This window comes from Natrix helvetica, assembly GCF_964273705.1.
Source record: "Natrix helvetica genome assembly, chromosome: Z".
Taxonomy (NCBI): Eukaryota; Metazoa; Chordata; class Lepidosauria; order Squamata; family Natricidae; genus Natrix; species Natrix helvetica.
Window position 1 is genome coordinate 52,746,070 of NC_138554.1, and position 26,229 is coordinate 52,772,298.

At 43.2% G+C, this 26,229-nt stretch overlaps 1 protein-coding gene across 1 annotated transcript in view; it reads right to left on the bottom strand.

Moving 5' to 3' along the window:
• Positions 1-26,229, bottom strand: part of LOC309382044 (uncharacterized protein) — a 196,657-nt gene that overhangs the window by 70,183 nt on the left and 100,245 nt on the right. The window contains exons 7-8 of the mRNA XM_081933497.1: positions 24,192-24,233; positions 23,796-23,840 (exon numbers count right to left, since the gene is read on the bottom strand). Coding sequence (XP_081789623.1) covers positions 23,796-23,840; positions 24,192-24,233 — 87 coding nt within the window. The remainder of the gene's footprint in view (positions 1-23,795; positions 23,841-24,191; positions 24,234-26,229) is intronic.

The following is a 26,229-nucleotide window of genomic DNA, read 5'->3' on the forward strand; positions in this document are numbered from 1 at the left end:
GATCAAAGGCCCAGAAGGCTCACTACTAGCCTCAAGACAGTGCTAGGTGGGTCATCTTAGGAACTGTTTGTGTTGATCAGTTGCGGGCCCCAACCCAGGCAAATGTCTTTGCGACCTCTATTCTCAGTAATGGAAGCTGTGAAACTGTGTCAAGAACACTTCATGACTTCGACAAACAACCACATCTTAGGAGCGACAGTGTTCCAGACCAGAAAAGAAGACAATCACTTGGCCTTGTTGATAGAGGACAAAGAATTTCTGAAACTCATGAATATGGAACTTCAACAAGATGCTACCGTGAGTTGGGTAGCTCCACTACCCTTTCACATACCCAAGCAGCGCCTGCCAAACAACCATGAGTAAGTACTCTCTTGCCTCCTCAGCCTGAGACAAATCATGAACAGGAAGCCCAAAATGAAAGCTCATTTAGTGGAGTTCATGGACAAGATAGTCCAGTACAGAAACACGGCGCTTGCCCCACTTCTGAAAAATGATGAGGAATTCTGGTACCTGCTATTTTTTAGAGTGTACCACCCACAAAAGCCAGGTCAGATCTGAGTAGTCTTTGATGCTAGTGCGCAGTTCCAAGGCTCTCCTTGAACACAGTCCTTCTCACAGGACCTGATCTCACCAACAACTTGCTAGGCGTGCTCATCCACTTCAGAAAGGAAGCCATAACCATCATGGCCAACATCCAGCAGATGTTTTACTCATTCCTTGTCAGGGAAGATCATTGCAACTACCTATGTTTCCTATGGTTCAATGACCAACAGCAAAACCAACAGATAACGGAATACAGAATGCGAGTACATGTCTTTGGGAATGGTTCTTCCCCCACAATCACCAACTATGACCTACAACAGACTGCTCATGTGGGTAAGAACAAATATGAGGCAAATGTCAGATGCTTCATGAAACAAAACTTCTACATCGATGATGGGCTAAAATACATACCCATCCCAGCAGCGGTAACCAACCTCAAGCTGCATAAGATCACTTTCAACAGTGAGGAAGTGTTAGAAGCCTTCAATCCTACAGACCATGCTAAGGGACTGCAGGGACTCAACTTCAGCATAGATAACCCTTTCATCCAACACAGTCTTGGTCTTTGTTGGGATTTCAAGACAGACATCTTCACCTTTGGGGCCCCACTTCAAAAGACTGTCTTCATGTGGAGAGGAGTTCTGTCAACAGTGGACAGTCTGTTCCACCCTTTAGGGTTTGCTGCACCTGTAACAATCAAAGGGAGACTTCTTCTGAGGACAGTCTCTCAAAGCACCAAAGATTGGGACGAGCCGCTCCCACCAGAAGAGAAACAAGATTGGGAGATGTGGTGAATCTCCCTGAGTTATTATTATTATTATTATTATTATTTATTTAAACTTATTAGTTGCCCCCTCTCCCCACAGGGACTCGGGGCGACGTACACAAGCAACAGTCAGCACAGTGTCATACAGAGGAGGTAAAAAATAAATAAATAATTACAATACTAAAAGAGGTTAAAACCCCAATAACATTAATAGTTTAAAAACTAAAATTAACAATTAAAAATGACCTAGGGGTGGAAAAGTTGTCGAGTTATGCCAGGCCGGCTAGCTGAAACAGGTGGGTCTTCAGTTTACTGCGGAAGGAGCGGAGATCGGTTGTTGTTCTAATGTCTGGGGGGAGGTCGTTCCAAAGGGTAGGGCCCGCCACAGAGAAGGACCTACTCCTGGGCACCGCCCTCTGACAATCTCTAGAGGACGGCACCCGGAGGAGACCCTCTCTGTGTGAGCGAATGGGCCGCAGGGATATATGGGGCAGGACACGATCCCGCAGGTAACTAGGCCCTATGCCATGGAGCGCTTTGAAGATGGTAACTAACACCTTGAAGCGCACCCGGTAGGCCACAGGAAGCCAGTGCAGCTCGCGCAGGAGCGGTGTTATATGGGAGAACCTCGATCTCCCCATAATTACCCGCGCGGCTGCATTCTGGACCAACTGCAGTCTCCGGGTGCACCTCAAGGGGAGCCCCATGTAGAGAGCATTACAGTAGTCCAGGCGAGACGTCACCAGCGCGTGAGTGACTGTGTGCAGGGCCTCCCGGTCCAAAAGGGGTCGCAATTGGCGCACCAGGCGAACCTGGTGGAACGTCCCCCTCGCCACGGCTGCCACATGATCTTCCATAGCCAGCCGGGCATCAAGGAGGACGTCCAAATTGCGTGCCCGTTCCACCGGGGCTAATTGTTCATCCCCGATGGCCAGCGATGGAATGTGCTGGTTGTACCGGGGTGCCGGAAGCCACAGCCACTCTGTCTTGGAGGGGTTGAGCCTGAGCCTGTTGTCACCCATCCAGACCCGCACGGCTTCCAGACAACGGGACATCACTTCAACAGCCTCGTTGGGGTGGTTTGGGGTGGAAATATACAGCTGAGTGTCGTCAGCATACAGATGATATCTCACCCCAAAACCACGGATGATCTCGCCCAGCGGTTTCATATATGTGTTGAACAGGAGAGGCGAGAGGATCGACCCCTGTGGGACTCCACAAGTAAGGGGCCTCGGGGTCGACCTCTGCTCCCCCGTCAACACACATTGCGTCCGGCCAGAGAGGTAGGAGCGGAACCACCGCAATACGGTGCCCCCGATCCCCAACCCTTCCAGACGGCGCAATAGGATACCATGGCCGATGGTATCGAAAGCCGCCGAGAGGTCTAATAGGACAAGGATGGAGGAACAACCCCCATCCTTTGCCCTCCAGAGATCATCCACCAACGCGACCAAGGCCGTCTCCGTGCTGTGACCGGGCCGGAAGCCGGACTGGCGCGGGTCTAGATAATCATCTTCCTCCAGGTGACGCGGGAACTGCTGAGCCACCACACTCTCAACAACCTTCGCTAAAAAAGGAAGGTTGGAGACAGGACGGTAATTTGCTAGCTCCATTGGGTCCAGAGAAGGCTTCTTGAGCAGGGGTCTCACCACCGCCTCTTTCAAGGTGGTTGGTAAAAGGCCCTCACCCAACGAAGCGTTCACCAGTCCCAGTAGCCATCCTCGTGAGCCCTCCCAGGAAGCCAGTACCAACCAGGAGGGACACGGGTCCAATAAACATGTCGTGGCTCGCAGTCGCCCGCGCAACCTGTCCAAATCTTCGGTGACAACAGGGTCAAACTCCTCCCAGCGTGGAATCTCAAGACTAGCCTCGGACGCCCCCTCTGGAGTACTGAAGTGGGTCCACCCTCTCCGGATCTGATCAATTTTATCCTGCAGGTATTCCCCAAACTCCTCTGCCCTGCCCTGCAATGGGGGTTCCCGCTGTCCCTGCGCCAGCAGGGAGCGAGTCACCCAAAACAGGGCGGCAGGGCGGTTCTCTGCGGACGCTATAAGGGTGGCACAATATTGACGTTTGGCCACCCTTATTGCCACAAGGTAGGTCCTTAAGTAGGCTCTTGCCTGTGTTTGATCGGATTCGGAGCGGGAGGATCTCCACTTGTTCTCTAGGCGTCTCCTGTGGCGTTTCATCGCCCTTAGCTCCCCGTTAAACCAGGGGGCCCGGGTCGATCGTTGCCATCGGAGAGGCCGCAAAGGCGCAACCCGGTCCAAGGCCCCGGCGGCCGCACTGTTCCACGTGGCCACCAGGTCCTCTGCCCGGGAGCGGGACAGGTCTGCAGGAGGTGGCCCAAGCTCTGCCTGGAACCTATCTGGTTCCATCAGACGCCTGGGGCGGAACCATCTGGGACCGTCTGGTTCCGCCTCCCCGCGGCGGGGAGTAGCGCCAGGGAAGTCCAGTTGGAGAAGTGAGTGATCTGACCATGACAGGGGTGTGATGACTAAATTCCCTCTTCCCAGATCACTCATCCACTGGTCGGAGACAAACACAAGATCCAGTATGTGGCCTCTTTCGTGTGTGGGGTCCCGAACTACTTGAGTCAGATCCATGGCTGTCATGGAAGCCATGAATTCCCGGGCTGCCTCGGATGCCTCTCCCGTCGACGGCAGATTGAAATCCCCCATCACTAATAACTTGGGGGTCTCAACCGCCATCTCCGCGATCAGCTCGAGGAGTCCGGGCAGGGCCGTTGATGTATGGCGGGGAGCCAGGTATACTATCAACAGACCCAACTGACTCCCTGGGCCCCATTTCACGCCCAGAGACTCACAACCAGATGTCTGCGACACAGTGAATTCTCTTGGAGCCAAATCTTCCCGGATGATTATCGCTACCCCACCGCCCCTGCCCTGGGCTTATGGCTGATGGAATACCCGGTAACCTGGAGGGCACATTTCCCCGAGGGGCAACCCCCCCTCTGGGCCCAACCAGGTTTCCGTTATTCCTGCGAGGTCCGGCTCCCCCTCTGAGATCAAGTCCCTGATGAGGGGGGCCTTGTTAACCACGGACCTCGCGTTACATAACATCAGCCTAAGGCCCAGGCTCTGCCGATCCTGTCCACCTAGACTGCGGGGGTTGGTACAAGCGACCGGGCATGTCCAACAGCCCCGGTCTCCCAACCGACCATGCGTTCTTCTGGTGTCCTCGCGCCCGCCCCTCCCTACGACCGTCGCTATCAGAATCCCCCCTAAAGGAATGCTGTATCCTCTCGCCTCCCCCACTCCGCTCCCCTCCGTCCTGATCCCACCTGTTGACCTGGCTGTATCCATACCCCCCAGGTTGAATAACCCTCCCCCCCTCCCTGGAACCCCCTAAAAATTTTAAAAAACATTTTGCTAAAAAAACCCTAATCCCCCGCTTCCTCCACCTCTCTGGGTTAATAAACCCTTCATCGAGGTGGGCCCTCACCAGGGCAGGGGGGCATATCTGCGAGAGGGGGGACCCTCGCAGTCGTAGAATGTCAGCCCTAGAATAAATTATGATGTTAATCAGTCCGTGAGTATGGCTATGGCAGGGTTTTCTTTGCAATAGGTCCAAGATGTAAATAAATGTAAAAAGGCCAAGATGTAGCTAGATGTAAAAGGTAACTAAAAGGAGAGAGGAAGCCTACATCGCCAAACCACAATAGTCTAACAGTCCACCATCGAGGCCCAGAGGTAGTTCTTAAGGTGCTTCTTAAGTTCTTAAAGTGTGTAGAAGCCACAAATCGCAAATCCATGGGGGTGGGGGGGGGGCGGGGGGGAATGGGCGAAGTGCCAAGTTTCCTGGCCTGTTGATCTTCTGGGGGTCGCCCAAACCTCCGGCGACCCCCCTGGCTTGCTTCTACGATCCCCGCAGCTCCTCCCCTCCCCTCCCGGACTCCTAAATAGGCAGCTCACCACGGTCAGAGAGGTGGAAGAAAATATGGCGCCCGGTGTTCCAGCGCCATCTCCGCCGCTGCCGCCATCATCGCCATCGCCGGTCGGGTCCACACACCGCCCCCGAACAAGATGTAATTCGTTCTCCTTCTCACCGACTCACTCACTCCTCTCATGGAATCGCTCCTCCGCTCCACAGCTGTCTCGCCGCTGTCTCGCCGCCCTGGCAGCCACACAAACCTCATCCTCCGCTCTTCCAGTTTTTCCAGTTTTCCGGCTGCCGCGGCCCAGCCTCAACGTTCAGCGTTCTCGCCTCTTAGCCGCCATCCACAATTCTCAATCCTCGATCTCCTATCCATCTGGCTGTCTGATTCTCCCGGGTCTCAGCTGTTCCCCCGGGTCCCAGTTTTTCTCAGAGACAGCCAGGCTTGCCACTGACCAGCTCAAGACCCCCCAGAATGACTGGTGGGGGCCGAAAGCGCCCGCTATCCCTGCCAGGGAGCCCCTTCATTCACGGAGCTCTAGGAAGGGCTGCCATTGCCCCGGAAGCTCCTCCTCCTCATTTCACTTCCAAAGCGTCCGTGTGCAGCGCACATATGTTCCCATTTTACCCTCCACCAGACTGAGGAAAGAATTGCATGTCTTCTCGGACACGTCAATGGAGGCAATAACAGCCGTGGGATACATCAGGGTCTACAGTGGGGAGAACAACATGTTGACTCTATCATGGGAAAGGCAAAACTAGCACCACAACAAGGTCACACTGTACCAAGGTTGGAACTCTGCAGTGCCGTACTGGCTGTGGAGCTCGCAGACCTGATAACAAAAATGATAGACCTGAAGCTACCAACCACCTTCTACATGGACAGCAAGGTACTCCTCCGGGTGCCGTCCTCTAGAGATTGTCAGAAGGCGGTGCCCGGGAGTAGGTCCTTCTCTGTGGCGGGCCCTACCCTTTGGAACGCCCTCCCACCAGACATTAGAACAACAACCGATCTCCGCTCCTTCCGCAGTAAACTGAAGACCCACCTGTTTCAGCTAGCCGGCCTGGCATAATTCGACAACTTTTCCACCCCTAGGTCATTTTTAATTGTCAATTTTAGTTTTTAAACTATTAATGTTATTTATTGTAATTATTTATTTATTCTTTACCTCCTCTGACACTGTGCTAACTGTTGCTTGTGTACGTCGCCCCGAGTCCCTGTGGGGAGAGGGGGCGACTAATAAGTTTAAATAAATAAATAAATAAATAAAATAAAAGGTAGTGTCAGGCTACATTCACAACTAAAGCAGGTGCTTCTATGTCTATTTGAGCAATAGAGTGGAAAGGATCAGAAGATCTTCAAGTCCTGAGCAGTGATGGTATGTGCCAACAGATCAGAACCCAGCAGATCATGCCACGTGCTCTATCCCTGCATCCCAGTTAATAGAATCGACCTGGTTAAAAAATCCCGAGTTCTTGGCTTGCCCAGACACCCCAATGTCACAGAGATCAGAACAACATGAGCTTCTAGATCCAGATCACGATGCCGATGTGCGACCTGAGGTACCCAGTAAATCTCCCAGACAGGACAAGAAGGTATCCATCCAGGCCACCTGCTTCTCGACAATAGTCAAGGAGAAAGAAAAAATTCTCCTTAACTAGTCCCTTGAACCAGCTCGTTTTGAACACTTCTCCAGATGGAAACCTCTCATTATGGGTGTGGCAGTCATCATCCGTTTCCTGCATCGCAAGACAGGCTCCCCAAACAGAGAGAACCATTCTGTGGAGTGTGCAACAAGATTCATATCCTGAAGAAGTTGAGTGCCTAACGGCTAAGAAACCTCTCCAGAAATCCAGCCCACTTCTGAAACTGAGCCCACTCCTTGACAGCCATGGCCTGCTTCAAGTAGGGGGACATCTAGATAAGGCTGAAATAGTGTCAAATCTCAAGCACCCTATCATCCTTCCCACTTGCCAACATGTGATGAACCTGCTGGTCCAACATCACCATGAAATCATTCACCATCAAGGCCGGCACCTCATAGAAGGAGCTGTTAGGGCTGCTGGGCTCTGAATTGTGGGAGCCAAGAGGCTCATCACAAATGTCTTACACAGCTGCCTTCATTGCCGCAAACAATGAGGTATGACACAACACCAGCTAATGGCTGACCTGCTATCTGAGTGCCTTAGTCCTGAACCACCTTTCACCAATGTAGGCTTAGACATCTTTGGTCCTGGTCCCTGTCTGTCCATTGGACCAGGAGTGGTCAAGCTAAGAGCAAATGTTGGGCCATACTGTTCACATGTCTTAGCATTTGAGCTGTCCACATCAAAGTCATTGAATCCATGGACAGCTCCTGTTTTACCAATGCTCTAAAAAGGTTCCAAGCCTACAGAGACCCAGTCAAGGTATTTAGATCTGACCACAGCACGAACTTCGTAGTAGCTTGCAATGAATTGCAGATAGGTGAAAGCACTTGCCTAGACCCAGCAATTGACGGCTACTTAAAGGCCCATAACTGTGTATGGATATTCAATCTTCCCCATGTATCCCATATGGGAGGAGTGTGAGAATGATAGGCATAGCCCACAAAATCCTGGATTCCATGTTGGTAAAGATGTCTACGCTGAGACATAAGATCCTCACCACCCTCATGGCAAAGGGGGCAGCTATCATCAACTCTAAACCTTTGATTCCAGTTTCTTCAGATCTTGAGAACCCAACTATTCTCACTCCAGCCACCTTGCTGACCCAGAAGACAGGTGACTGGCCACCATTAATGGGGAACTTCATTCCCAAGGACATATATAAACAACAATGGAGACAAGTCCAATGGCTTGCCAACACATTCTGAAAGTGCTGGAAGCAACAATACCTGTCTACCCTGCAGCATCACCACAAATGGCAGATCAAAGAGCCCAACCTCGAAGAAGGATATCTTGTCTTGCTAAAAGATATGTCTCGGAACTCATGGCCCATAGGGCTTGTGCACCAAGTCTGACCCATAACTCTTTTTATCCAATTTAAATCTTTCTTTCAGTTGTTGACAAGTAAACCAATGGCAAATATAACCTTCTGATTAAAGTTCTTCCCTCAGCTTTAGTATTGGGTCACCAGAGTTGAAAGATAAACCAGTCTGTCTTTGCCACCATTTCTTTTCTTAAAAGAAAAGCTTCCTGGGGTGACATCCAAAGAGGCAGCTTCGTACAGAGCCTTGTTTTATATTTATTCCAAACTCTTAGTGTGGCACGTCTAACAAAGTGATTATTAAAATCAACATTTAATTTTATCATACCATAGATAGCTGTGCCATCCAAACCTTAATTCATGGGCAAGTAGCCTCTTGTTCAGGAGGTTCACCCATTCTTTTAACCAGGGCAGACAACATGCATCAAAATACAGTTTCAAGTCTGGTAGACCCAAATTCCCTCTTTCCATAGCATCTTGCCGTAGCTTTTATCTAATTCTTTTTTCCTTTGCCATATAAACTTAGAAATATCCTTTTGACATTGTTTAAATGGATTGTCAGTTGCAAGTATTAGTAATGTCTGGAATTTTTTAAAGGCATATTTGGTAAAATTATTCTGTAATTACATTTTAATTACAGAGATTCTACTCAATAATGATAGCTGCAGTTTGTCTCATATTTGTAGGTCCTGCTTAATATCCCTTCAAAGAGGAACATAATTATTTTGAAACAGTTTTATATTTGTATTTGTCAACATAACCGTATTTATTTCATTTTTTTCTCAAGCCTAAAACCCAACTTTTTGGTCAATATATCATGTCCCGAGAAGACATATTCTTTATTCCCTTTTTAAATTTTAATTTTATTTATTATTTTTTTCTACAAACATATCATTGCGTGAACAGTGTGGGACCTGGGTGTCATACATACTAATACAAATAAAACTAATAGCATTAGTCATAGTTATTACTTTCAACCAACTTATATATTTCTAATAGTAATACATGTTTATATAAAGTAGCAATCTGTCACTATTCAATTTTTCCATATTTTCTCTTATTATTGTTCTTATTTTATTATATAAAAGTGTATACACTAATATTCCCCTTTTCTCTTATTTCTATCTCTTATTCTAACTTTTAATCATATCATCCTTTGTTAAAAATCATTTTGTTTCCTACCTAACTTCTAATCATGTCACCTATCTACAAAAAAAAAGAAAGAAAGGAAAGGAAAGAGAGAGGAAAAGAGAAGGAAATCAAAATAGCACCAAAACCAAAAAATCATCTATCCATCATCTCTTGTCCACTTCAATACTTTAATTACTATGCTTTTTTTCTTCTTAACTTTTTCTCCCATATTCTTCTCTAAGATCTTTATCTCTTTCTACATCTGCTTCTTGACTGTTCAATTTGAGTATTTTCCCACTTCTACTCTCCTCCACTTCCTAGTTTCCAGGGTTTCTGCCCATGCTCCTATCTCCCTTTCAAAGATATCTTTCAGTATCTCCAATTCTCTTTTTAACTCTCTTAATATATTTTCCCCCTGGTTTATTTCATCAATCACTGTTTTCTTTGTTGTCTCCTCATCGTCTTCTTTTATTCTTTGGTTCTTCATCTCAGTCTTTTTCTCCATTTCTGTTATCAGCTCCTCCCGTTCCTGGACGTCTTGGTCTTTACTCATCATCCCTTGTATAAGATTTTCCATTTTTTCTGTAATCTCCTTAAATCCTTTCTCCATAACGTCCTTTGTATTTTGGAAAAGTAGCACCATCTCTGTCAATGTTTCACTTGATTCTTCCTTATAAAACATCTTATTTTATTTTTAAAAAGAAATTCCACTTTTGTTTAATAGTCTAAGAGTTGTTTATTCAGTCCTTAGGTTGCCCTTCAAGGGTTGCACTAACCACAGTTTTTATATCCCAAAGGTAAATAGTCAGTTCCATTTAAATACTCCCAGAGATTATTAAAAGTCTTTCAAGGGTCTCTTTAATTAAGTAGCTTACATATTTTCATGTTTAAATCTCCAGTAATCCTGGGGTAGTTGAGAATAACCCAATACATATTTTCACAGTCCTTCTCATACGTATTTCCAGGCTTTTAGTTTTTCCTTTTGTCTGCAGGTGGCATTCTCATCTTAAATTTCAGCATTACCACTCGGCAATTGTTTTTGTTATAAATCAATTATAAAAGCAGAAGTTTTATAGGTAAATAATTCCAACATTTTAAAATGCCTTCCAGTACTGCATTACGCCAATTTAAGAGTAAATTTTTTTCTTCAAATTTGTATTATTTTTCTCTCTACCGTCTTTCTCTCCCAGTCTGGTATTTCCTGGGAGAAATACCAGACTGACTCCACTTAAAGAAATAGTTCTAGGTAAATGGTTAGCATATGTGTTAAGGAAGACAAAAGTCTCGTACCATAGAGAAAACAGAGTACAAAGGTAAAGAGGTTTATGACAGGATATAATTTTTTTTTTAGAATTTTATACGAGACTGTATGCTGGGGATAAAATACAAGGTTTAAATATAGATAGATATTTGGAGAAAGAGAATATCCCCATAGTTACAGATGGGCAAAGGGAAAGATTGAATCAACCAATTTCCATGGAGGAAATTCTCCTGGTAATTAAGCAGTTAAAAGTTGGTAAGGCCCCTGGCACAGATGGACTGATGGCGGCTTATTACAAAAATTTACAACTAGAAATGGTAGAACCTCTTAAGGAACTATTTAATAAAATACAACTGGGAGGAGGGGTACCACCATCTTGGAGAACAGCCTTTATTTCCCTGATTTTGAAAGAAGATCAAGATCACAATCAGCCAAAGAACTATAGGCCTATATCCCTACTTAATACAGATTATAAAATTTTTGCTAAAATACTAGCAAATAGGTCGATGTCTGTTATACAACAAATGATTCACAATGATCAATCTGGTTTTATACATGGGAGACAAATGAAAAGTAATGTAAGACAAATTGTTAATATATTGGAGTATTTGGAGAAGAATAACCAAATCCCTGCAGTGCTTATATTCTTGGATGCAGAGAAAGAATTTGCTCGAGTGGATTGGCAGTTTTTAATGAAAATAATACAAAAGATGCAGTTTGGAGAGTATTTTACACAATCTATTAATGCAATATACCAGAAACAAACAGCACAAATTATAGTTAATGGTAGTCTAACAGAACCTTTTAAAATAAAAAAAGGAACAAGACAGGGATGTCCCCTGTCTCCATTATTGTTTATTTTAACTTTGGAATTATCGCTGAATAGAATACGTGACTCAGACGATTACAGGGAAGGCACCATGAATACAGAGTACGAGCATTCGCGGATGACTTGGTTGTAACTCTAACCCAACCGGGGAAATCAGCTATAGGTTTAATGAACATAATCAATCAATATGGTCAAGTATCCGGGTTTAAAATAAATTTAGAGAAAACAAAGATGATAGTTAAAAATATGAGTATAAATCAAAAAGAAGAATTGGAAAGAGTAACAGGATGTGAGATAGTTAAAAAGATTAAATATCTAGGAGTTCATATCACAACCTCAAATGGGAAATTATATTAGTGTAATTATGAACCATTATGGTATGAAATACAGACCGAGATGAATAAATGGAAAAAATTACAATTGTCTTTACTGGGAAGGATAGCAGCAGTAAAAATGAACGTTTGGCCTAAGTTTTTATTTCTTTTTCAAATGATACTAATAGTCAAAAAAGATGCAAATTTGGAAGAATGGCAGAAAGGTATTAATAATTTTGTTTGGGCAGGGAAGAAACCGAGAATAAAACTTAAAACAATGCAAGATATACGTGAGAGAGGAGGTCTGAAAATGCCCAACTTAAAATTATATTATGAAGCAGTAGTTTTATCAACAATTAGTGATTGGATTAATTTAACAGAGGATAGAATATTGAATATTGAGGGATATGATTTAGTATATGGTTGGCATGCTTATTTAATATATGACAAGGTGGACAAGATTTTTAAAAGCCATATATTAAGGAATGCTCTACTGCATGTCTGGAAAAAATATCAATACAAGTTAAAAGATAAGATACCTATGTGGGTAGTACCCAGACATGCGATAGAGAATATAAGTATAGAACAAAAACAGGACATAATTACATATAAAGAGCTTCTTAACATAGAAAGAGGTGTACCACAGCTAAAACCCTTGAATGTATTAAGAGAGGAAAGGGTAATTCAAACCTGGTTTCAGTATGGACAGTTACAGGCTAGATGTAAAAAAGAGCAGAAAATTGGTATCATACAAAATGAGGATAATTTGGTAAAACAAATTAGGGACCAGAGTCAAATGCGTATAAAAAGGTTGTATAATACACTGATAGAAATAGACTCGGAAACTGAGTTAGTTAAAGATTGCATGATAAAATGGGCACAAAACTTTGAAGAACCAATATTGATGGAAACATGGGAAAAGATTTTGGTAAGAAATGTAAAATTTGCGCAAGCTCAAAACTTGAGAGAGAATATATATAAGATGTTCTATAGATGGCATTTAGATCCCAAAAAGTTAGCTTGTATGTATCCGAATTTACAATCTAAATGTTGGAGATGTGATTGTGTTGACGCTACGCATTATCATGTATGGTGGACTTGTAAAAAAGTTAAAGCATTTTGGATAAAAATATGGTGGATTATTCAAAATATTCTTAACAAGAGGATAAAGTTCACTCCCCAGCTGTTCTTGTACATCTATAGAGACTAATTTGATTTTGAACTTAATAACGGCAGCAAGATTGCTGGTGGCGCAGTACTGGAAGAAGGAAGAACTGCCTACTATTCAAGAATGGACGTTAAAAGTAGTAAACTTAGCAGAGATGGCCAAAATCTCAGCATATTTGAAGGATTATTCAGATGAGAAATAGAAGCTGGAATGGAAAAGATGGATTGACTACATTCAAAATAAATATCGGACTAAGAAATTCCAATTAGCTTATGAATGAACAAGGAATGTTACAATTTATCTAAAGTTAGTTTAATAAAAGGGGAGTTAAAGTACAAGAGGAGGTAGGATGCTATAGTTAGTTAGCCTATGTTAGTTTATGATTGTTAAATGTTTATACCCTGTATTTTGCTCTTGGAGGTTGGGGGGGAGGGTTGGAGGAGGGGGAGGGTTGGGGTGGAGAGAGGGAAGGGGAAATATTTGTAAAAATTATTAAATTCTTTAATTAAAAAAAGAAATAGTTCTGAGCAAATAGTTCTAAATTGTTTCTTGGGATTAAATCTAGGGCAAAGAGGAATCCTCTCCCCCAGTTCCAGTCACTGTTCACCTACCATATTTTTCAGAGTATAACATGCTCCGAAGTATAAGACACACCTAGCTTTTGGAGAGGAAAACAAGAGAAAAAAATCTGTTTCTGCCTCTCAGCAATTTGCCTCCTTGCAACAAACAACAAACAGTACAGACAATATACACTGTTTGTAATATTACATTTCAAACTATACTTGTACAGATGCTGTTAAAATTGATGTGCTTTCTGGAAGTGTAGTTATTCCCTGCAATTTAAAAGAAGATAGCATTGGGCCTCCTCCGATCAAGCATTTATTTTAAAAAGCTTCTTCATTTTGTTACGTTTTCTAGAACAATAATAAAGCAGTCTTTAAAAAATAAGTCTAATAATTTGAACATTCTATAGGCATTTATAGTTATTGACTTACCTTCTTCCAGCAAACAGCAAACAGCCTGATTAGCACAAGAAAAAAAAATCTGCTTCTGCCTCCCAGAAATTTGCCTCCTGGAGCAAACATCAAGTTTCAGTTTAAGTGTGCCTCCCGATCATCAGCTGTTTCAGGCTGCAAGGATTGCTATAGCCTATTGCAGCCTCCACAAGCCCCATTTCCCCCATTTGCTGCAAGGAGGTAAATTACTAGGAGGCAGAGGCAGTGTTGAAATTCAAATAATTTTACTACTGATTCTGTGAGTGTGGTTTGATGGGCCTGGTGTGGCTTGGTGGGTGTAGCTTAGTGGATGTGGCAGAGGAAGGATACTGCAAAATCTCCATTCTGGGGCCAGCCATAGGTGGCATTTGCTGGTTCTCTGAACTACTCAAAATTTCCGCTACTGGTTCTCCAGAACCTGTCAGAACCTGCTGGATTTCACCCCTGGGCAGGAGCCAAAGGGTAGGAGATAGTGGTTAGGTGGGGCTACATTTAGTGTATATGATGCATCCAAGTTTTCACCCTCTTTTAGAGAGGAAAAAGGTGCATCTTATACTCCAAAAATAGGGTAATTTGCTCCAGCACCACTCTTAGTTGTTATTCTTTAGTTGTCCCAGCTTTGTGACAGCCATCTTTAGGCTGTCTCTTTTCCTTGCCAGGATAAAGAGTCCCAGGCCAGACAGGAGTGCCCAGAGCTCTTTAAGCTCACAGGGCACCCATCTTTGCTTCACCACCTCTGCAGGGTGGTTATGGCTCCTCTCAGAGCCCACCAGCAGCAGGTCAGCATAGGGCAGTGATGGCGAACCTTTTTTGGCTCGCGTGCCACAAATGGGGGGAGTGCAGTGGGGTCGAGGGCGGTCATGCCGCACCCATAATGCAATGCATGACCCCCCCCCAGTGTGCATGCGTGCATAACGCGCGACCCCCCCCCCATTTTTACATTTTTTTGCCCTCCCCAGGCTCCAGGGGCTTTATAGGCTTCCCTGATGCCTTCGGAGCGCTTAAAACGACCCTCCGAGCGTTCCGGTTTGCTTGGAGGGTGGTTTTAAGTGTTCCGAAGGCTTCAGGGATGGTCCCTGAAGCCTCCGGGGGGGCGGGGGAGGCTCTTTTCGCCCTCCCCAGGCTCCGATAAAGCCTCTGGAGCCTAGGGAAGGCGAAAAATAGCTTTTAAAAAGGTGAACTCAGCTGGCCAGCGCGCGCATGCCATCACGGGCATAGGGAATGCAGAGACCCGTTCCCTATGCCTGATATCACCACAATATCAACCAGAAGCCTCCCGAGAAGATATATTCTTAATCAACATTGTTGTTTTCTGTTTGTTTATTTTAAAACCTCTCAAAGCCCCAAACTCATTTCACAAATCTTTCCAAGAAAATTTCAGGGACTTCTCCAGACCATCTCCAGAGGTCAACACTGATTAAAAGGCATCAAACTTCAATCTTTCATCTTCAATTAGACTTACTGTCTCGAGGTTCCATTTCTTAAAACTGGTGTGTCCTGGCTCTGTTGTTCCCTTGAAAAGGTTGATGGCCCAGCAATAGAAATAACCCCAGGTACTCAGACAAGGACTTGCCAACCTTCCTCAAGAGTTGCCATCAAATCAGATTCCTCGGATTTTCTGCTGCAACCTTCCACTTCTACCTCAACTGAAATGGTGCCTCTCCTGATATCTCTCACACATTTACAGACGTGGTTCTTAGATATCTACTGGACATTTGCCACTTCCCCAAAACCTTTACTATGTAAATACTGCCTCTTCTCCTTCCTTTTTAATATGCTTCATTTATTATAATTGTAGTTGATAATCTCTCAATCATGTTTATTTTCTTCATCTGCCACTTGAGAGTGTAAAAATAACAAGATGACTTCACTTTGCGGCTTCTACTATAAACACAATAATTTTCCCATAGCTGCAAGAATATTTGTTTATCATACTATAAACCCAGATAGCAAGGCAGACACCCTGCATTAGCATGTGACTTTTGATCAATAGCTCTATTTTTAAAAGAAGAACAGCAACACCTCAGGAACAAATAAGATTCCGCTTTTATTTTTATTGGAGCTTTTGATACCATCAAACCTTCTACTTTTCTGGAGAGGCTATATAAATTGTATGCTGGAGACAGTGGTAGGATTCAGCCAGTTCACATCTATTCAGGATAACCAGTTATTGAAAGAAATCTCATTTTGGTTTTTTTCCACTTTACAGGGCTAATCCTGTAAGAAGGCAGGAAGGAAACATTCTGGTGTTGTTTCTAGCCTAATCTTTATTGCCCTGCTTACAGAAACTCTTTCTCTAGTTAACCCTTATTACATTGTAACAGCTAAGGCAAAGCACCCATCAACATGAGTGACATTGATTTGGCCATGCCCACCCAGTCACATGACCACCAAGCCCTGCCTACCCAGCTGATCATTAGGGCATAGAACTGGTTGTTAAATTATTTGAATCCCACCACTTGCCGGAGGTGAGGCTTGAACTAATTATATTATTGTTTGAATGACTAGTTTCTAATAGTGGTAGTAGCAGAGTCCCATTAAGGATTTCCTTCTTTTTTCCATGTCAACTTTGATGTTTCAATCAATCTGTGGATGAGAGAGATCCAGAAGTACCACAAAGAGTAGATGACTTTGAGTTTATTTTTTTTCTCAACAAACATAAAGAATGATGTGGTAATGGATAGAATAAAATGATTAGGAAACTTGAAACTAACCATAGTTAACTTCAATACTGGTATGTTTAAAATAGTCATCCAATTCTGAATGTGGTTATTGGATAGCTTCCTGATCCAAGGTTGCCCCTAAAAACCTGAGCATTCTCTGGGACAAGAAATAAAGATTTTTCATCAGTTTTGGCTGATAAGCTGGTTGCCACTTTTCTTGCAGGTGACAACCTGTCTACCCTTCATCCTGCTGTGGTCATCTTCCACAGTGCATTGTCTTCAAAGTGTCTTAAAATTTCAGTGGGCCAAATAATGCTGCAAGATTTTTGAAGACTGAGAAATTTTCCATGCTATTCCAATGATTTATTAGCTGCACAGGATGTTTTTGGGCGCAACATCTAGTGCTCCTTTGGCTTGGGACCAAGACTTTAGAAAGAGTTAATATTCTCACATCTCTCAGTTTGAACCATGAAAGCTTTTTCAAAAGCTCTTTTATTTTTTTGCTCCTGACGAGTGAAGTGAGGAAAATTGAATGTTTTCCTTGCAAAGGAGAACAGTCTTATGCAGCTAATTTTTTATTTTGCCATCAAGTGAATAATGTTTTGTTCCTCAGTCTTTTTAACATCTGTTACATTTTCATTTTGTATTGTAAGTGTTCTGGATTCTTAGTCACATTGTGAGTCTTATTTCACTTCCTGCTAGTGTGTTTGTGTGTGTGTGCGCGCGTGTGTGTGCACGTGTGTGTGTTACAGATCTAAAAACACCTGATACTTATTCTGCATTTGGTAACCTGGAAACATTACTGAACATTTTATAGAGATGCAATAAATAAATGAATACATACCGTATTCTTGAGAGTATAAGACACACCTTTTTTCCTCAAAAAAGAGGCTTAAAATCTGGGTGCGTCTTATACACTGAATACAGCATTTTTTGCCTCCTGAAGCCCCGCCCCTTCACCAAAATGCCCATGCATAGCCTTATAAAGGCTTTCAAAGAGCTCCTGGGGGCTGGGGAGGGCAGAAATGAGTAAATATCGGGTTGTTTTTTGCCCCCCCACCCCCCAGCAGCACTCAATAAGCTTCCATAAGGCTATGCATGCAATTTTTTGAAAAAAAACGGGCCCGTTTTCACGAAAAATGTGGGGTTTTTGGGAGATTGGCAGAGTGCAAAACTTTTTTTTCCCCCTTTTGGAAAGCTCTTTAACTGATTGATGAGAATTACATTTATCAAGTGCTATGCCAGCAGAAACATCTACCTATCTACTGCATTTCTCTCTCTCTCTATCCCTTTATCTACCTACCTAACTACTCTCTCTCTCTCTCCCTCCCTACCTACTGTATTTATCTATCTATCTCTATTTCTCTCTCTCTCCCCTTATCTACCTACCTACCTACCTACCTACTCTCTCCCTCCCTCCCTACCTACCTACTGTATTTCTCTCTCTCTCTCTCTCTTTTTTTTCCCTCTCTCTCTATCCCTTTATCTACCTACCTACCAAATTCTCTCTCTCTCTCCCTACCTATCAACTGTATATCTATCATCTATCTATCTATCTATCTATCTATCTATCTATCTATCTATCTATCTATCTATCTATCTATCATCTATCTATCTATCTATCTATCTATCTATCTATCTAATCTATATCTATATCTATATCTATCTATCTATCTATCTATCTATCTATCTATCTATCTATCTATCTATCTCCCTTTATCTACCCTCTACCTAACTACTCTCTCTCTCCCTACCTATCTACTGTATTTCTCTCTCTCTTTCTATTTCTCTCTCTATCCCTCTACCTACCTATCTACCTACCTACACACACTCTCTCTCTCTCTTCCTTCCTACTTATTGTATTTCTCTCTCTTTCTCTCCCTCTCTATCCCTCTATCTACCTACCTACTTTTTTAAAAAAATGCCTCTTCAAAACCTTGGTGCGTCTTATACTCCGAAAAATACGGTACATATGAGGGTAATCCTGCCGCTACAGAAATTTCATGTGAATGATCTACACATTTGTAAAACATCATTCTGGCACCAGGAAACCTATATAGATTTTATCATTGTAGCCAACAGGGCTGTGAGTAATAAGAACCTTGGCCCAACCCAATTGCTGTTGCGCCAGATGGGAGAATAGCTATTCCGAAATGTTTTAAAGCCTCAGGATACGGATAGCAATAAAAATACAATTTAATAGTAAAATATATAGCAATAAACAATGTTCTATATAAGTAGGATTAGCCTTCTTCCTCTTCCTCTTCCTCTCCTCCTGAACTTCTGTAGATATAAAAGAAATAAAAGATATTACAATGTGGTTATAAAATTACATATTTTTCTAATCAGTCTCTTCAACTTTTGTCAAGCTATTATTATAATAATTGATCCAGTACCCTTATTCTCAGGTGCTTCTAAAGAAATATCCATATATTGAGATGCCATTATTTTTTATAAAGAGCAAGAATTTCAGTATTTCAGAGCTGCATTTCAACAACCCTCTCATAGCCAGTTGCTCTGAGAGAAAAGGCTTCTGTTATCACCCATATACTTTCCTCACAATAGATTCTTTGGGTCTGGCAGCATCACTTTCTATCTATGGTGAGGATAGGGAAAGGGAGAAGTGAAGCCGTAAGGTGAGCAGTAGGTTTCTGACTATTCTTCAAATATAGGATCCGCTATAGGAATATAGGATCCAATTTAAATACAAATAGAAAGCAAAACTGAAAAAGCCTCCAATCTGTTAGAATCAGATAGATAGAAAAATGATTGGAAATTACATCCACATGTATGCAACAGAAACATACAAGGAATATACACTGAAAGGAGCATCTGCTCCCTTTCGTAATAGGGGTTTGGTACTCCAGAACGGGAAAAGGTAAAAAGTTATTGCTCTTTTCTAGTTTTGCTCCTTCCTTTTCCTATTTCCTACTAGAACTTTGTCTTTCTACTGTTGAACAGTGAAATAAAATGATGAGATTATGAGATGTTTTACACATTAAATATCCCATGATGCATTCTGAATCACTTCAAAAATTCTTAAAGAGAACTACTCCTGACTTGCCCACTGAAGCTACTTACGCTTTTTTGGAAGCTTCTTCTTCTGCTTCTGACGCCCTGGTTAAAAGAAAAAATAAAAGCAGAATGTAAGTATTGTTATTGCAGCAGGTGAATATTTTATCCTCACCTGGTCAGCTTGCCCTTATTTAACTGTTTATTTATTCCATTTAATTGGCACCCATCTTCTTCCTAAGCAACCCTGGGAGGCTTACAGCTTAAAGGATAAATATTTCTAAGATTACAAAAATGGCTATAATCAAAGATAAAGTTAATAAATGAAAGATAATAAAAAGATAGGGAAGGAGGGAGAGGGATGCTCAGTGGGGAGGGAGGGACTGCCTCTTAATTCACCAGCCACCTCCAGTGTGATGCTGTCTCTTGTTGGGGCCCCAAGCCATCTGGCAGGGTCAGGTCTTCAGGGCTAACCTTATGGAAGGTCAGAAGGGTGGGAGACGATCTCACCTCAAGGGTAAGCTGTCCCAATGGGCAGGACCACAGCAGAGAAGGTCCTTCTCCTGGACCCCGGCAGCCACAATTCCTTGACTGGAGGAGCCTGAAGATTGCCTCCTCTGCTGACGTGAGTGGAGTGGGCCAGCCTCAATGTGGAGAGACTGTTCCTCAAATAGCCTGGACCTATGCCATGCAGGGCTTTAAGGGCAATAACCAACTCTTTGAATTGCACCCAGAAGCAAGCCAGCAACCAGGGCAGCTCTTAGAGCAGAGATGTAACATGGGCCACTCTAGGAGCCTCAAGAACTGCCTGTGTTGCAGTTATCGCTTGTATGTAAGCTTGCTTTTTGTATGGGTTCCTCACACACTAGAGCTACCATTTTAGTCCTTTCCTTCCAGATACTACTGCTTATGACTTGCTTTTCTTTATCTCTCCAAATTCAGTCATGAGGATTTTATTTTATTTTATTAGTAAGAAGGCTCTCTTTCATCATCTCACATTGTGGTCTCTTCTGTTGGGCTTAGAGGACAGTCAATCCCATATTTAAGCCTTCTTTTATCTAAGTACCAGTCAGGTTGGAACAGAATTTGCAGGTAAATGGATTTATGGCAGAAGAGGTCAATCCACAAAGGCATTGTGCAAGGCACTTTTTCATCCCTATTGTACCAGCAAACAAATCAGTTTTGCCGCATCATCAGCTCCATTTACTTACACTAAAGAGAGTGAGAAGATTTCATAAAACCTTCCTTAATGTGCACCAAAATAAAGTACCGCATTTTTCAGAGTTTAAGATGCACCTTTTTTCCCCAAAAAGAGAGTGAAAATCTTGGTGTGTCTTATACTCTGAATGTAGCCCCGCCCACCTGGTACACGCATCACATTTTCGGGTTGTTTCAGGCAGCAGAGATCCTCACTTCCACGTGGAGTCTAATTCCCGAAGCAACCCAGGGAATTGCATTGAAAGCCTTTTGAAGGCCCCCTCAGGAGCCGCCAAGTGCTTGTCACCCTCTAACACCTGGTGAGCCTCCTCCCACTGCAGATGCACCTTCTCTTTTCTCCTGACCAGAGCCACCACCTGAAATGTGAGGACCATGAAGGAAAGAGATTTCCGGTGGCAGCGCCTTCCGCATGCACCATTTTTGTAATCGGTGAGCAGATCCGCCACCTGAAAATTCTTTCCTCTACGAGCCGTACCTTTCAGGTGGCAGATCTGGCCAGGATAAAAGAGAAGGTGCATCTGCAGTGGGAGGAGGGGCAGCAGGTGTTAGAGGGGTGGCAAGGGCTTGGCGGTTCCTGAGGTAGTTGAGCTTTCTCTGCTCGCAACGTCTTCACCCTGAGGGTATTGCTGCCAGCCGTGTCACTGAGTTTATTTGGTTTGCTAGCTGTGCTGAGATTTATTGCGCATGCCACAGTTCTTATCTGACAAGTTTTACTGCGCATGCACTTTCACACATTCTTTCTTAACTTTCTCTTCTGATCTTTTGTTCACCTGCCAAGGGAGGTAGGCCCAGAGCTCTGCCAAGATGTGATTAATTCAGTTAGCAAGTTTGTATTTTTACTTTCTTTTATATTAAAATGTTTTTTTATTAGATCATGCCTCAGGTTTATTTTCGCTTATTTTAAAAATATGCTACAAGGAAATTCCACGGTCCACACTTCCATAATTCAAGGTGGAATTCACACCCTAACAAGCCGCTTCCTGCAGCTCAGGAGGTGTGCACTCTCCCTGCTGTTGCTGCTCGGACTGAAAACACTTTCCTCCATGATCTTCATGTTTCAAGCCAAGCAGCGTCAATGGGAAGAGCGTAAGAGTGGAGCTAGTCTTTTTTCCATGGGGCAGAAGGAAGCGAGGCCGTCTCAGGTGCCATCCGGGGACAGTCCTTGCAGGCGTTGCTTCTTGGTCCGAAACAAAGGGGCGGCAAGGAAGGAGTCTTCGTTGGCTACAGCGGGAGCAGAAGCGGCAGTTGTGGCTGGAGCACAATGCCAGGTAGCCAGCTCTAGCTGGCTCTCCCTTCCCCGAGTATGTCCCGTTGTGGTTGCGGCTGGATGGTGGGGATCTTGCCATTGCTGCTGCTCGTGCTGCCACCGACGCCAGAGAACAGCAACGATGGCAAGAGCCTGCTGCCGAGCCATATTCACCAAAAGCAGTGCTAGCAGCAATGGGGCATGCTCGGGGAAAGGAGAGCCAGAGTTGGCTGCTGGGATTGTGCTCCAGCCGCCACTGCTTCTGTTGCTGCTACAGCCACCAGAGACTCCTTCCTCACTGCCACGTTGTTTTGGGCTGAGAAGCGATGCCTCCGAGGGCTGTCCTCGGATGGCATCTGAGTCCGCCTTGCCCCTTTCTGCCCCGTGAAAAAAAGAGCAGCTCCACTCTCCCCTCTCAGTTTCCTTAGCTTATGCACTATTTTTTTGGGGGGGGGGGTAAGTTTCTCTCGGCTGCCCCTCCAGGAGGGCTACCGCACATCCTCCACAGGTGGGAGGTTGAAGGGGTGATTGCAGGTGAAGAGCGGTAACAGGTTTTGGCAGTGCAAGAGAAAACTTCAAAGTCAGTGGAGGTGGTACGTGGCTGGTGTGCCTTGTTCCAACTTTCCCTAGGTGCAAAATGCTTTAAAAAATAAAGTTTTAATTTTTGGGGGGAGGGTTTTAAAGGGTTAAGGATGCAAGGGTCCTGTAACTTAATAGCTTTAAGACTTGCACACTTCAATGCCAGAGTTCCTGAGCCAACATGACTGGAGGAGGAATTCTGGGAGTTGAAGTCCACAAGTCTTAAAGCTGTCAGGTTTGAAGACCCCTCGGGTTTTTTTCCTAAAGGGTTAGGGGTGCAAGGGTCTTGTAACTTGACAGCTTTAAGACTTGCACTCTTCAATGCCAGAGTTCCTGAGCCAACATGACTGGAGGAGGAATTCTGAGAGTTGAAGTCCACAAGTCTTAAAGCTGTTGTTTGAACACTCTAGGTTTTGTTTTTCTTTTTGTAAAGGTTTAAGGGTGCAAGGGCCTTATTATTTGACAGCTTTAAGACTTGCACATGCCAGAGTTGAAGAGTTGTATAAAGTATACATGGTTATAAAAAATATACATGGTTGTAAAAATTATTCTGCTATGCTGGTATTTTATTAAATATATTACTACACCATTTGGTTCAGAATACTTTTTTCCTTGTTTTCCTCCTCTAAAACCTAGGTGTGTCTTATAGTCTGGTGCATCTTATACTCCGAATAATACAATAAGCCTCCCTGGGAGGGAAGCACTCTCTGCTGCTCAAATTTGAGCAGCAAATTGTTTTGGGCAGTTTGCTGAACTCAGCTACAAACTCTCATTTGGGCTTGGGGAGTGGGGCAGTCTGGAAAGAATGCTGCTTTTTGCCTTGTAGTTTCAACCAGGTTAGTGAGTGCTAGAACTAAGAGGCATCCTCTGCTTCCTAGTTCTGCTTCCCCCAATTTAATTTTTTAATTCAGAATGCTCTTAGAATCTGAAATGTCTTCAGCTACCAAAACTGGACCCTTTATTTTTCCAGATTATTTCATACTATTACAACACAGGAGGAATTAGGGTGTTACAATTCAGCTTATTTTATATTTAGTTTATATATGCAAAGGCTTTTAGGTGTAAAGTTGTTGATTTTAATAACAATGAAGCTGCAATAGTAACAGAACAAATTAGATGTTTTAAACAAACACATTACTTAGAAATAACTTGGAGGAAAAAAGCTCTAAATTAAAGAACAGCCCTTGACAGACTGTAGTACTCACTCAGTCTTTGGAATGTCTTCACTAGCGGGCGTCTCTTTTTCTGACCTGACAAAGAACAAACAAACATAGACGCTAAAAAGAATTCTGCTTCAGCTAAGATTGTCTCCTTCCATTGCCAGGAAATATCTTGGAGGAAAAAGATTATAACTTAAATAACAATCCTTGAGGGACTCTACTACTCACTCAGTCGGTGCGGTTTCACTGGGCGTCTCTTTTTCTGACCTGAGAAAGAACAGAAAAAAAAACATTTTAAGAGAATAGAAGTTTTTAAAAATTCTGCTGCATCTAAAATTGTCATTTTAGCTGTCAATTTAAAATAGTAAAATTCCTGGGAAATATCTTGGAGGAAAAAGGTTATAACCTAAATAACAATCCTTGAGGGAGTCTACTACTCACTCAGTCGTTGGGGCAGTTTCACTGGGAGTCTCTTTTTCTGGCCTAACAAAGAACAGAAAAAAACATTTTAAGAGAATAGAAGTTTTTAAAAATTCTGCTGCATCTGAAATTGTCATTTTAGCTGTCAATTTAAAATTGTAAAATTCCCAGGAAATATCTTGAAGGAAAAAGGTTATAAGCTAAATAACAATCCTTGAGGGACTTTACTACTCACTCAGTTGTTGGGGCAGTTTCACTGGGGGTCTCTTTTTTTGGCCTGACAAAGAACAGAAAAAAAACATTTTAAGAGAATAGAAGTTAAAAAAAATTCTGCTGCATCTAAAATTGTCAATTTAAAATTTAAAATTGTAAAATTCCTAGGAAATATCTTGGAGGAAAAAGCATATGTTAAATAACAATCCTTAAGAGGCTCTACTACTCACTCAGTTGTTGGTGTGGTTTCACTAGCGGGTGTTTCTTTTTCAGACCTGACAAAGAAGAGAAGGGTGTTTTAACAGAAGAGAAGTTAAAAAGAGCTCTGCTACAACTGAGATTGTGTCCTTCCTACGGACACATTATCCTGGGAAGGGTAATGGCTCATTTCTTTTCAAACTTCTTAAAATGAAAGGAAGTTTAGACTGGATTTTCTCAACCTCAGGAACTTTTAGATGTTAATATTGTTTGTTTTGTTTGTTTGTTTTTTGGGATTTATATGCCGCTCTTCTCCCAAAGGACTCAGGGCGGCGTACAACATTAAAAACATACATCCCAAAAGTTAAAAAGAAATTAAATACATATCCAAAAAACAAACCCAATTTATAGGACAATACATTTAAAAAATGAGATAAAATTAACAGGCCAGGCCGGCTTGCTGGAAAAGCCAACTTTTTAGGGCACGTCGGAAGGACCGGAGGTCAAGGATTATGCAAAGCTCTGGGGGCAGCTCATTCCAGAGGGAAGGCACTCCCACAGAGAAGGGTCTCCCCCTGGGGGTCACCAGCCGACACTGTCTGGCCGACGGCACCCTGAAGAGGCCAACTCTGTGGGATCATACTGGACGGTGGGAGGCTACTGGTGGCAGTAGGTAAGTAATATTAAGCGTGGCTGGCTAGGGAACTTTGGGAGATGACATCCACTCATCTTAAACGTTCTGTGATTGAGAAACATGCTGTAGATAAATGGTCCTCTCCGTTCTATTGGAGAATTTTTCTCCCCTCCTGAGGAAATTAAAACAAATGTCGCTCCATCCCAATTTGCTTGCCTATAGATAAGGCTACAAATTTCGAGCTGCCTCTCTTAATATAGCAACTCTAAAACATAATCAGTTTATATAAATATGATTAAGAATAGCAATAGCACTAAGACTTATATACCTCTTCGCTGTGCTAATTTACAGAGTCTGGTTTACAGAGTCAGCATATTGCACCCAACAATCTGAGTCCTCATTTTAATGACACTGAAAGGATGGAAGGCTGAGTCAATCTTGAGCCAGTCAGGATTGAACTCCTGGCAGTGAGTGGTTGAGTTACCCTTCAATACCGCATTGTAACCACTGCACCACCATGGCTCTTTCATAAACCGAATGAATTAGAATCTATAGGTGGATCTACCTTCAAGTAAAGGAATACTATCCCACACATATAACTCTACAGATACTCACAGTTTCTTTGAACTGGCCTTTTTAACAGGCTCTGGAGGTGGAGCTGGAGCTGGAATTGGAACTGGAACTGGAGCTGGAGCTGGAGCTGGAGTTGGAGCTGGAGCTGGAGGTTCAGTTGCTGCTGGTGGGGGTGGTGACATTATTTCCCTAGGAAGATAAAGCAAAAACAAAAACAAATTGAAATGGTTAATAAAAAACAAAGTTGTGATCTTTTATTTCCTTATGTGAACCCAAAATTTCACAATTTCTCTAAAGGTAGCAACAATTGTGTGTTTGCTCATAAGAATCCTAGAATGGCTTTGCGGTAAACCCCAGGGCCTCAGCTCTGTTGAATTTGAAGTTTAGCTTTTCCAATACGTCTAAGCAGACTCTGCTAGCTTTTTTCAAGCCTTTGATTCT